Source organism: Scaptodrosophila lebanonensis, unplaced genomic scaffold (genome assembly GCF_003285725.1).
Source record: "Scaptodrosophila lebanonensis strain 11010-0011.00,11010-0021.00 unplaced genomic scaffold, SlebRS2 tig00000024-arrow-pilon, whole genome shotgun sequence".
Classification (NCBI taxonomy): Eukaryota; Metazoa; Arthropoda; class Insecta; order Diptera; family Drosophilidae; genus Scaptodrosophila; species Scaptodrosophila lebanonensis.
The window spans coordinates 3,659,686-3,673,231 of NW_022060538.1; the positions used below are offsets into that span (position 1 = coordinate 3,659,686).

The window sequence follows — 13,546 nt, forward strand, 5'->3', positions numbered from 1 at the left end:
TTCCTTTTTGCCCACCTACAGGGCAAACCGGTGCTGCGCTCCATAGGAGACTGCCAATATGGATTCGATTGGGAGACGAGCGTCATTTGCCCGCCACACGAGTGCATTTTCAACGCGGACAGCTGCGACATTGTGCAGGACGAGGTGAAAATGAAGTATAACTTGAAGCGAGCAGACTTTACCAACGATGGCAAAATTGAGGTGAGCTTCGATTTTAAATTAGACTAAACGCATATACATATGTGGAAAATCTAAAAAACCCGACAACGGGTGTTTAAATATTTCTCCAAACGAATGATTATGTTGTTTTATCGCTATCATTAAGATAAACAAGTAAAAAAGCTAAAGTCGGACTTGGAAATACTCTGTACATATGTTTACAATAATTATAGAAAAAAAAAAAAAAAATAAAAAAAAAATAAACAAAAAAAAAATTTTTTTTATCCATTTTACCTTTCTCGGTATTCGAACTCACGTAAATGGTGTATAATTGCACATTGGCTATAACTTCTTGTTAAATCGGTCTATCATGGTAAAACTTGGCGTACGGACACATTATAACTAACTGAAGGTATTTGTCAAGTTTAAGTTCGAAATTCCAAGAATTACCGGAGTTAGAGAAAGGCATCTTGGACTAAAATTTGGTGGCGATTATACGAATGGAAAATCGGGAAAACCCCCATAGGGCGGAAGGGGGGGGGGGGGGAATCAAAAAAATATAACAAACTCGTATAGCGTACACACATAAGGCATCTTTGTGCAAAATTTGGTGTCTCTAGCTCTTATAGCCTCTGAGATCTAGGTGATCACACGGACGGACAGACGGACAGACAGATAGACAGGGCTAAATCGACTCGTCTTTGTGGGGTCTGCCACGCCTCCTTCTGCCTGTTACATTTTTCAGCTCACGCAAACCTAATATACTCTTGTACATTTCATGTACATTTTAGAGTAATTTCAATATTTCTGCTGCAGCTCTTGCAGAGTTCTAAAAAATCTAGAAACATAATTATTCCAGTTTTAATTGATTCAACAAGTTTTTATTACTTTTGAGCATTCAACAATCGATTTTTGGTCTGTTTGGAGCGTGGTGTAGAATTTGGAAAAAAAAGGGTACAAAGGTATATTAGTTTTGTGCGAGTGCACATGGAACACACAGAAGGAGGCTTTGTAGACCCCACAAAGTATATATATTCTTGATCAGCAGGACAAGCCGAATCGGTAAAGCCATGTCCGTCTGTCTGTCCGTCTGTCTGTCTGTATGAACGCAAGGATCTCCGAAAGTATAAGAGCTAGAATAACAAAACTTGGTATGCAGATTCTCCTGAGCCCGAGAAAGGACGAGTTTGTTCATTTTTTCTGATCCACCCCCCACTCCCCCCCTATTAACGATTTTCTATAACTCCCGTAATTCTTGGAATTTTAAACTAAAATTTGGTAGACACATCCAGTTAGTAATTATATATCCGTATACCAAGTTTCATTATAGGTTGATCAGAGAAAAAGTTATAGCCATATAACCAGGCTCAATGCACACATACATACATATGTACAAGTACACAAACACGCATAAGGCACGATTCTGATGTAAATGTATGTATGCATGCATGGAATATTTTATATATAATTTAGTTAATTAATTAAATTAATTTAGTTAATTAATTAACTAAATTAATTTAATTAATTAACTAAATTAATTTAGTTAATTTCTTTTTTGTGGGGTGGTACAGGGTATTTGAGATTTGAGCCTGCTCGACTTTAGCATTCCTTTCTTGTTCAAATTGAAATAATTAAGTATTTATTCAATGTACATAAGAGCTTAAATGTTTAACGTTATCATCTAATGTTGTTGTATTTTGGTGACCTTCCTCATAGTTATTTTTATTGTTTGGCCGGCTCGAGGTCAGAGTAAGAAAAACCAATTTATTTAATTTTCTTTTCTTTTTCCGATATATTTCGGTTACGCCACGGTAACCGTCTTCAGGGCAACTACAAAACATATAACATAATTAACATATTAAAACTATAACACAAGAATTTTTATATAATTACTTATTTAAGCAAGTCTGCTCTGTTTGACTTGGAGTTACTAACTAACAGGTGTCTGTAAATATGCGCGCAATTTTCGGTGTCTGCTTTGTAGTTAATTCTGTATTTGTTAGGTGTGTTGATAATGTGTAGCGTTTCGAGAGTGAATCGCTTACTGTAGTGTCGTTCTTGTTGCAGTACTTTCGTTTCTTCAAAGTTGGGGGTGTGTCCAGTCTCTATGCAGTGGGTTGTTAGAGCAGTTTTTTGTGTCAATGTTTGATGCCTTAGTTTGTAGTCTGACTTGTGTTGTGATATCCGTGTTTTTAGTTTCGACTTAGTGGTTCCAATGTAAAATCTCCTACATGGGTTGTCGCTGTCTCCGTCACATGGAATTTTATAGACTACGTTATTCAGGTCCATTTCTGCAATTTTTGCCTTAGTCCTATTAAAAATGTTCCTAAGTGTATTCTCCGGTCTGTGCGCAATTTGTATATCCTCTTTTTGATAGCAGTCTGACTGGGTGAAGCGTTCTGAGAACCCAGATACGTATGTCAGAGATTTGTAGATTTTTGGTGCTCTTGGTTCTTTTTTCTTTGGGTTCTTATGGTTCTTGATTAGGGAATACGTCAATTTGATAGGGAAGTCGTTTTGTGTCAGTATCCGTTTAATTTCTTCCTCTATTTGTTTATGGTAAAATTTGTCACTTGTCTCGAACATCCGTCTTATACAGTTCTTGGCTGTATTTATTATCATATTTTTCGGATGTTTCGAGTGATAGTTAATCAGCCTACCCGATGCCGTCGGTTTCTGGTACCATTTTGTTTTTAGCGTATTCCCACATCTATTTATAGTCAAATCCAAATAATTAAGTTTCTCGTCATTTTCTGTCTCTAATGTAAATTGGATGTCTTTGTGGTATATGTTGAGGGCGTCTAATGTCTTTTGCACCTGTTCCTTGTCAATAATTGCGAACAAGTCGTCAACATATTTGGTCAGGAGTCTTGGTCTATGGATCAATTTCGATGTTGTGTTTTCCAGAAGCTCCTCCATGACTATGTCCGCTATTACAGGGGACGCCGGGGATCCCATCGGTAGTCCCTTAAGTTGTATATACATTCTGTCCGTATACTTAAAATACCTTGTTTCACGGATGCAGAACTGTACGATGTCCATAAACATTCTCTTTGGGATTTTAGTGAAGCTTTCTATCCTGGTCCAGTTTTTACTGATGACATCCATCGCTAAGTCGATTGGGATGCTCGGGAACAGAGACACCACGTCGAACGAAACTAAAATCTCATCGTCTACTATATAAGTGTTGTTGACCTTGTCTTTAAACTCTGAGGAATTTTTAACGTTATATGGTGAGGTATTGGTCAGGTTCTTTAATATCCCAGCGATGTATCTACTAAGTTCGTGACAAGGGGAACCGACTGACGAACAAATCGGTCTCAGGGGTGTTCCTTTTTTGTGTATTTTCGGTAGTCCATAGATCCTGGGTGGTAGTGCAGTGCTTGTAACTAATTTATTCCTTTCAGTCTTTGTGATTATGTTCAATTGGAGTAGTTTGTCAACGAAGTTGTTGTTTTTATTCTGTAGCCTAAGCGTGGGGTCTTGTCTGAGTGTTCTGTATGTGTTTGCGTCTCCTAGTATATCCGTCATTTTGATATTATATTCCTCCTTGTCCATGGCTACCGTCTTATTTCCTTTGTCCGAAGTTAATATTAAAATGTTGTCATTAGTTTTCAGAAATTTTTTGGTTTGTTCCACTGTGTCTAATATTGCGCGATCTCTTGTGTTAGTTCGGTTGTTTGTCATCATGTTCTTTATTAGTAAAGAGAGTTTTATGCGAGCTGTTTCTTGGTTCTCTTTGTTTTTTATTGTTTGTACCAACTCCTCTCCGTCCGCTATGCATTTAAAGAGCGGAAAGCTTTTTCGGTCAGTTGGTAAAGCGTACTTTGGACCCATAGCAAGTAATGCTGTGATGTTTGGTGGGAATGTTGTGTGTGATTGGTTTGCAAACCACTCTGCCTGTTATTTGTTGTTGTCTGTGTGCCGTTCGTTACGATCGTTTCTTAGGTTCTCCAGTTTTCGTAGTTGTCGTTCTTTGAGAGTTGTTGTCAGTTTGTTCATTATGCTCTCTTCACTCTCAAAAAATGCTTTTGTATCGTCCGCTCTCATTATTTCCTCTATGGTTGTTTTTGTTTTTTGTAATTGTTTCCTCTTCTCGTCAATAATATTATGTTTATGTGCGATCAATATACTAAGAATTTTCATGTGAAATATATGGCTATGCTTTTCTAATCTTTGGCTTATGTTTGTGGGAATGAGTGAGTTTGAATTATTTTTAAATATATTGGTGCAGTTTGTGGTATTGTTTATGAAGTTGGGGACAAGTTTGTACTTTCGGCATTGTAATAAAAATTTTATACTAGACTGTAACTTAACTAATTTTTTGGATATTTGCTGATATTTGTTAATTACGTGTTTGGAGTTTTTGTAGTTGTTCTTTATTTTTGCATATTCCATTTTACTGGTTGCTGCATACGGCGTGCCTTCCGTTTGAATATTGTTGAGTATTTTGGTGACCTTCCTCATAGTTATTTTTATTGTTTGGCCGGCTCGAGGTCAGAGTAAGAAAAACCAATTTATTTAATTTTCTTTTCTTTTTCCGATATATTTCGGTTACGCCACGGTAACCGTCTTCAGGGCAACTACAAAACATATAACATAATTAACATATTAAAACTATAACACAAGAATTTTTATATAATTACTTATTTAAGCAAGTCTGCTCTGTTTGACTTGGAGTTACTAACTAACAGGTGTCCCACCCAGGATCTATGGACTACCGAAAATACACAAAAAAGGAACACCCCTGAGACCGATTTGTTCGTCAGTCGGTTCCCCTTGTCACGAACTTAGTAGATACATCGCTGGGATATTAAAGAACCTGACCAATACCTCACCATATAACGTTAAAAATTCCTCAGAGTTTAAAGACAAGGTCAACAACACTTATATAGTAGACGATGAGATTTTAGTTTCGTTCGACGTGGTGTCTCTGTTCCCGAGCATCCCAATCGACTTAGCGATGGATGTCATCAGTAAAAACTGGACCAGGATAGAAAGCTTCACTAAAATCCCAAAGAGAATGTTTATGGACATCGTACATTTCTGCATCCGTGAAACAAGGTATTTTAAGTATACGGACAGAATGTATATACAACTTAAGGGACTACCGATGGGATCCCCGGCGTCCCCTGTAATAGCGGACATAGTCATGGAGGAGCTTCTGGAAAACACAACATCGAAATTGATCCATAGACCAAGACTCCTGACCAAATATGTTGACGACTTGTTCGCAATTATTGACAAGGAACAGGTGCAAAAGACATTAGACGCCCTCAACATATACCACAAAGACATCCAATTTACATTAGAGACAGAAAATGACGAGAAACTTAATTATTTGGATTTGACTATAAATAGATGTGGGAATACGCTAAAAACAAAATGGTACCAGAAACCGACGGCATCGGGTAGGCTGATTAACTATCACTCGAAACATCCGAAAAATATGATAATAAATACAGCCAAGAACTGTATAAGACGGATGTTCGAGACAAGTGACAAATTTTACCATAAACAAATAGAGGAAGAAATTAAACGGATACTGACACAAAACGACTTCCCTATCAAATTGACGTATTCCCTAATCAAGAACCATAAGAACCCAAAGAAAAAAGAACCAAGAGCACCAAAAATCTACAAATCTCTGACATACGTATCTGGGTTCTCAGAACGCTTCACCCAGTCAGACTGCTATCAAAAAGAGGATATACAAATTGCGCACAGACCGGAGAATACACTTAGGAACATTTTTAATAGGACTAAGGCAAAAATTGCAGAAATGGACCTGAATAACGTAGTCTATAAAATTCCATGTGACGGAGACAGCGACAACCCATGTAGGAGATTTTACATTGGAACCACTAAGTCGAAACTAAAAACACGGATATCACAACACAAGTCAGACTACAAACTAAGGCATCAAACATTGACACAAAAAACTGCTCTAACAACCCACTGCATAGAGACTGGACACACCCCCAACTTTGAAGAAACGAAAGTACTGCAACAAGAACGACACTACAGTAAGCGATTCACTCTCGAAACGCTACACATTATCAACACACCTAACAAATACAGAATTAACTACAAAGCAGACACCGAAAATTGCGCGCATATTTACAGACACCTGTTAGTTAGTAACTCCAAGTCAAACAGAGCAGACTTGCTTAAATAAGTAATTATATAAAAATTCTTGTGTTATAGTTTTAATATGTTAATTATGTTATATGTTTTGTAGTTGCCCTGAAGACGGTTACCGTGGCGTAACCGAAATATATCGGAAAAAGAAAAGAAAATTAAATAAATTGGTTTTTCTTACTCTGACCTCGAGCCGGCCAAACAATAAAAATAGTTATCATCTAATATTTCATAATATTTTGGTTATACTTATATTTATCGGACCAACTTGAATTTACTGATTTCTTCAAACAGATTGTATACAACAGCACAAAACTAACGATCAACATATGTGGTCAGCATCGCAAGGCACTTACGGACTACTCACAGGATTCGGTTAACATTTTCTTTTCACATGAGGCGCCTGGCTGCGGCACGGAGGGTGAGTAGCAAGCACTTGGCCGTTGCCTAATTCAATTTCCATATCCGTGCTCTTGTTTTTATTCCCTATCCCCTTGTCGTTTGTCGCTTCCGTTTCCCGTGGTGTAACACGCGCATATCCGGCCATTGTAGAAGATATTTTTTTCTGTGTCGACAGCGTTTTTTAAATAGAGAATCGCATTAGAATTGGCGCATAGCCCAATGCGCTTGTATTTCTTATCTGCACTTGTTCGCGTTTCGTGCCCCCGCCTAGCCGTCGACGCCTTCCTGCTCCTGCTGCATATTATCGCACCATTTTTGTTGCTGCGATTTTTTGCTGCATACTTTTAGGTGCTGGCGTTGTCACTGCGACATTTTTGTTTGCGTTTTTAAGCCTGCGTCTCGTTGTTGTTGATTTTTTTTTGCACCCATTTTGTTGCTTTGCTTTTAACTAACATTCTTTTATGTCTGCAGCGTGCTTTTTGTTGCTGAAAAATGCAAAAACTCTTTAAAATATAAGAAAAAATGAAAGAATTGTTCGTTTTCGGCGAAGCGAATATGTTGTACCCTCGAAATATTATGTGCGATTGGTTGGCCAATAAGCTTCAAAATAATAAAATTTTCTGAATATCCTCCCCATATATATTATCTCGGAATATATAAATTGATTATTCTTATTATTTGGAACAACTTAAATTAAATTTATAAATAATTACAATTATAAATTAAAGTAGGAGCTTAATCTTATTTTATTTAGTATTATTTATATAAATCTTTCGGCAAGTCTTACTATCTTTTTTTGCTTCAATACTCAGAGATGCTTAGAGATTTTTGCGGGTTCGAAGCCTTGTCATTGTAGACGTCACAAACTTTGGGTACGACTAGGTCCTTTTCGATCTTCTCAGGGAGACTTACAGATTGTTTAGAATTAAATACGTGTATGTTTCCGTGACTCCACAAAAAACTATCTGTATTGCTTTAGCGAATTGAATACCATTAATAAGATTGAAATTACATCGTAAGCCTAGTCAGACCTTGGACACATTTTAAATGCAATGCCCTTTTGTTGCAAGCAATCAGAATACTTCTTAGGTATGTATAGTAGTGTGGCAAGCTTATAAAAAGGCAGCAGACAGAAAAACAGCGAAAAATGTCTACCAGATAATGCAGTAAAATAATCTAGCTGTACTTGCTTGCCACTTATTTTTCCTCTTGTGTTGCATTCAAAGCCCATGAATATTTAATAGCGCGTGCAGAAGCGGACAAGCTGACAATGTGTGGGTAAAGTGGTTAAAGTGAAAAACTTTATTTGGGCCAAAGCCTTATGTTTTCTAGACGAAACTAAACTGAATAGGACTTGTCTCACTAAACCCTTTGCACTTATCGCTTGACTTTGATGTGCGGGTAGACAATAAAACGCTGTAATAAAACAGATGCTGATGCATTAATTATGACAGGCAAGTGAGACAAAACTTGCCCCACGTGGCAGACGGCAGACAACAAATACAATTATTTAAAAACTGGTTTAATGCCGAATATTTGCGTTTGTCGTGAAACACATTTCTGCCTTTATTGTGTGATCTGGAAACTATTCATATAAAGGTCAAGAGGCTTGAAAAGGGGTTACGGCGGCAATCAGACAATTTTAATATGCACAGTGACAGCAACCGAGCGTGCAATGAAAATGTTTGCCAGAGCAGCCGCAGCAACAATAATACTCGAAGCAGCAACAACAAATGTCAGACGGACAGCCTGCGATGGGCAGACGACTAAAAGTGCCTAAATTCGAGTCAGCAAAGTTGTTGCCGTGCAGATTGTGTTTGGCTGTGCGACTTGAGGCACACATGCACACACTCATACCCACCCGACAAACGCCAAAGACAACGGATTAGTTTTCCAATGGCTTTCAAGTTTATTTATCCATTTTGTACTGAGAGAAGCATGTGGCTGGTTTTTTAATTAGATTTTTATGGCAGGTACTGATGAGAATAAGTTACATTAAACGTTGATTTGATTTGCAATACATGGCTGGAATTTACGATTTTCATATTTTTCATATTTAACTTAATGCAGTAAACAAATTTAATCCCGACTACATAAAAAAAACCATCCATCCATCAATAGAAAGAACATCATTATACCTGAAGGGTATACTAGAGAATCCAAAACACCAAGTGTACGTAGCAGGCAGAGTATTGGTTCAGGTTATATTATTGGTTCATAACATACATAGCCAGCATGACGAAACTAATCGATGTCTATATCCGTCTGTTCGTTCGTTCTTATATATAACGAGAAATTTTGAACCGGACATAGCTTGGCAGTAAGTTAATTGCAAACCATATACCATGTACATAGATAGCTTATTATTTTAAGAAGCTGCTCAAAGAGCTCATACTATCAGATATTCTATAGTTTCAGTTAAATCAGTCACAGAAATGATTTGTTAAGCAGGAAAGGAATGCTCGAGTCGAGTGCGGTCAACTCTTAAATAGCCTGTAGCCACAAAAAAAAAACAAAACAAGTTGCATAATTGGAAAATAATAAATAATTCTTTGCAATTAAATAAAGGAAGGCGAGTGCAGGGGGTGCATCAGAAAAAACTAAACGTGTCCTTTCTCGTGCTTGGGATAATTTGGTTACCAAGTTTGGCAAACAGTGCCTATTTGGTATGCAAATACCTGGCTATAGTGGACGTTTGAACAAAATGACTGTCTTTGCCGGGTGGGCACATGCTCGTATGTAGTTATGAATGTGTGTTCGCAAGTTGTACAAGTATATATACTATTCTATACATGGTCTGAACAGACAGTCACAAAGCTGTCACTGCGCATTTGAACAGCTAGCGGCTGTCTACCTTCCCATTCTGTTTGGTCTTGGTTCTGTTCCCCCGTTGTCTGGTGGGTAGTCGAGGCTTTTGTTGTGCTCTAGTGATAATTATTTTTGGCTTTTATGCGATAACTTTGGCATGTGCTGCTGGTTGGTACTCCCATCTCTGTCTGCCTGCCTGTCTGTCGTTCCAAACATTCGAAATTTGATAAGGATTTAGTGGAATGATGCGCTTACCCGTGCTATTGCTGCTTCTGCTTATCCTTTGTTGTCTGCCAGGCAATTAAAATAAAATGCCGCCGCTTTGTTTTGTTTGTGGTTGTTGCTGCCACTGGCTCTCATTGTTGTTATTGCTGCTGTTGGTGTTGTTGTGGCGGTCATGGCTGGGCTTTAGCATAATTTTTTATTAGGGTTAAGTTCATTTTGAATGTCGGCTCATTTTAACTAATTAAATTGCTTGTTTGGTCGAAACTTTTCTAACAATAATATCCGCTTTAACTCGAACTCCTTATCTCCTTGCAGGCCAAATGGACGTCCACATACGTTTGATTTGCAGCAATAGAACGGAGAATGTCAGCAAGGTCTCTGGTGTAAGTATAGTTTCATTCCCTATGTTCTGATAATGAAGAATTAAGATTGTTATTATTAAGATTATAATATCGATATGCGGATTTTCTTTGGCAGTTAGAGTGTCAATGCAAGGCTAGATAAAAAAAACAATTTTTATAAGAGCCGGACTGACAAAACATTTTCATACAATACCTGCCAGTTGTTCAAAAATGACAACTAAAACCGGTTTGTTTTTGTAAAAAAAAGAACCAATTGTTATTGTTTTTGGCCTAAAAGAACTTAGTGAAAAGTTTGTAATATTCGACGAGTTGGCTTTTAATAATTCCTGTGTTGCAAAAGTAGTTTTGCGCGTTGAATAGAAATGAAATGAATGAAATTGGAATTAGCCTGACTATTGCCAACAGATAATCCTTTTTCTTTTCAAGTCGTAGACGATGTATCTGACTATTATTTAATTACCTATTATTAAGGCTGCTTTAAGTTTAGAAACTGTCCAAGTATGAAGCAAAAGTTTATTTTACATAAAATAATTGCTTTCATAGCTTTGTATTCGACAGACACTGACAGATAAGATACGCTCCAATTGTTGTATATGTACGCAATTGTTCTTGTGTACAGTCTACGAATAAGCATTGTTAATATACACACATCTTTGTCTTATCCCGCAGGCATGATCATTATAATTATCGTAACAAATGGCCAGCTTCTTTATTGAAGTTTTTAAATAGATTAAATTCATTGAGGTGTTTCCATACATATTGCTTCAGCCTAGCAGTCAAGCAACGTTCCCTAATCAATCAGACAGATGCATTTCTAAATTTCAAAATGAAAGAAAAGCTATGTACATTGAAATACAAATAGTCGACAATATAATCCTGAAAATGTAGGCTTTAATTTCCCACAGTTTCGAATTATTTAAGAAAGCTTTGTTTTTCGTTTAGCTTAATTTGATTAAACTCCCTTAAAGCACACTTTAGGAAAGCGTACCTTATTTATTAATTGAAGAAAAATTTTTTACAAAGTAGATCGCTAGTTCTTAAATGCAACTTCGGTTTATTTTTTTTAAATAAGTATTTACAATTGTTTTTGATTTAAAATCAGCTTTAATGATGCTTTAAATTGTTTTTGAATTATAATCAGCTTTAATGATGCTTTAAATTGTTTTTGAATTATAATCAGCTTTAATGATGATTTAAATTGTTTTAAAATTAAAATCAGCTTTAATGATGATTTAAATTGTTTTAAAATTAAAATCAGTTTTAATATGAACTTGAAATTCTTCTTTGAAATACTTTTCGGGCTCCCTCGTTCATCCAAAAAAATGAAGAGGCAAACTTTGCGATGTGTATGTGTGCTCTCAAAATTAGTTACGATTGCCTAAAAATGTAGCATACATTTGTGCGGCATTTTTCATTGAACCAGAAGTTGCAAATAAGTCGCACGACTAACGCGACAATAGTCGGTTTGTAGCTAAAGAGGAACTGCTTTTCCAAGAATTTTGCATAATTTTGTTGATTTCTTTGCATGTATTTTGAATTTCACGTTACTTTTGTATTTGTGTGTGGGTTTCTTTTACAAATTCCCGCCTCAGGCCTTGCTCAAAGTAAAAATGTAAGGAATATTTGTGTGTGTGCGTGTTTGCAAAAAGGCAACCCATTCGGCTCTCGGGCACAAAACAGGTGTCCTTTGTTATGCTTACCACTTGGCAATCCGCTTTGCCTGCTGCTGCTGTTGCTGCTCCTCTTGTGCTGCTCTAGTTGTTGTTGGTGTTTCACTTTATTGTTGCTTCGCCAAGTTTCTTACCCTTTTTTTGTGTTTCCTATGCTCAACACTTTTTGCTGAGCTGGGCTCACTGGGCTGCGTTACTTAGCAAAAATGTTGCCTGGCTTGTGGCTTTCAGGTGCTTTGTGCCCCGTTTCTTTTATGCAACTTGCCTTTCAACTCCGTCCACCTGTCCGCATGTTTTGTCTGTCTGTTCGTTGTTTTCGCATAGTTGCTCTCCTTTTGCGTAGCCTTTCTTTTGTTTTTTGCATTACTGTTTGTGTGGGTGTGAGTGTGTGTGTTTTGGCTTAAGCCTTTGTTGTTTTAACAATCGACCTAAAAATGCAGGTGCCTGACTTGTTGTTGCTGCTACATGCTTTGTAGTTGCCCTCTGGGTGACCTTTGCTTTAGATCAGAGATCTCAGCATCTTCTTTTTTGCAATTTCTCTCCGCTTTTGTATCGTTGCCTTGCAACTGACACCCTTGACACCATTCGCCATTGGCTTGGCCTGAAAATTATTCATATCATTTGTCCTCCCTGTTACTCCTTGCTGCTGTTCTTGTTGTTATTAGTAAATAATTGTCATGCACATGTGACCTTAGCAGCTGCTACTTATTCATTGGATCCCTGCCATGTAAATTTAATTATCAGTCTTTGTCTTGCCTGTCCTGCGGTTAAGTGCATTTTGTGGCTGCACTGAACATTTTCCATATCTGTTCAATTAATTAAACTAGTTTCGCACAGTATGATATTTTGGTAGTTTTAATCTAACAAAGTTATGCTTTGCTGCTTTTGAAAAAGCATAACAAGTTTGCAGTAAATACACATAAAATCCATTTAGGCGTTTTAATTTCATTATAAAATTGTAATTCCTAATACGATTTTATTTTGCTTGCTTCTGGTATTTATTCTAAAAGTAAATGTTAATATGTATGTATGACTGCTATTTAGTGATGGAACAGTGGAAATTAGATGCATAGATGGTTAATAATCTGAATGTAATCGTAATTTTACATTATTTTTCTGCTTAGCATAAAGTAATTTTATGTAAATTTAATAAATAGGGATATGCTAATTGGCTTTGCTGCCATCATAGATTCAGAAACTGAATATGCAAATCCATTTTGCACTCAATTTTCCTCCTTTTTGTGTAAGATTTTCACCAAAAAAGCTTAAATAACTGTGTTATTGGATTTTAAAAGCAGGTTGTTTATTTTAACAATTTTTCCAAGTAATATTACTTAACGTATTAGGATTGTAATGTAGGAATGGTGTAGACGATTTAGATTCGCGCTCTTTTTATGACTGAACCCTGTCTTAACGGCTGACAACTAACTACTAAGTACGTTTAAGACTGAGTTTGTTAAAACATTAAATAAATAAATAAATTGGAGTATTGACTTCCGATGCCGATGCCATGCTACAGAGTGTTCCTCTAATCTTGTTGCCTTGCTTTCCCATATTGAATAAATGAATCAATGTGTCAGTCAGTGAGAACAATGTAATATGTACAAAATAAAATACTGTTACTACTTATGAAAACTTTTTTAACTGCATAAAAGAATCGTTTATTTAAAATAAATAAGTTGGCACTATTTGAACAAATTAATGCGTATTACCAATTTAAAATAAAATGTCCGTAATGGTAGAATTTCTGTCGTTAGTAATTGATATACAATTTGTGCG

General features: G+C 36.6%; 1 protein-coding gene across 1 annotated transcript in view; it reads left to right on the plus strand.

Annotated features, from left to right (window-relative positions):
• LOC115621135 (cation-independent mannose-6-phosphate receptor) overlaps window positions 1–13,546 on the plus strand; it is a 46,210-nt gene that overhangs the window by 27,428 nt on the left and 5,236 nt on the right. The window contains exons 12-14 of the mRNA XM_030514689.1: window positions 22–201; window positions 6,595–6,721; window positions 10,051–10,118. Of these exons, the coding sequence (XP_030370549.1) occupies window positions 22–201; window positions 6,595–6,721; window positions 10,051–10,118 (375 nt within the window). The remainder of the gene's footprint in view (window positions 1–21; window positions 202–6,594; window positions 6,722–10,050; window positions 10,119–13,546) is intronic.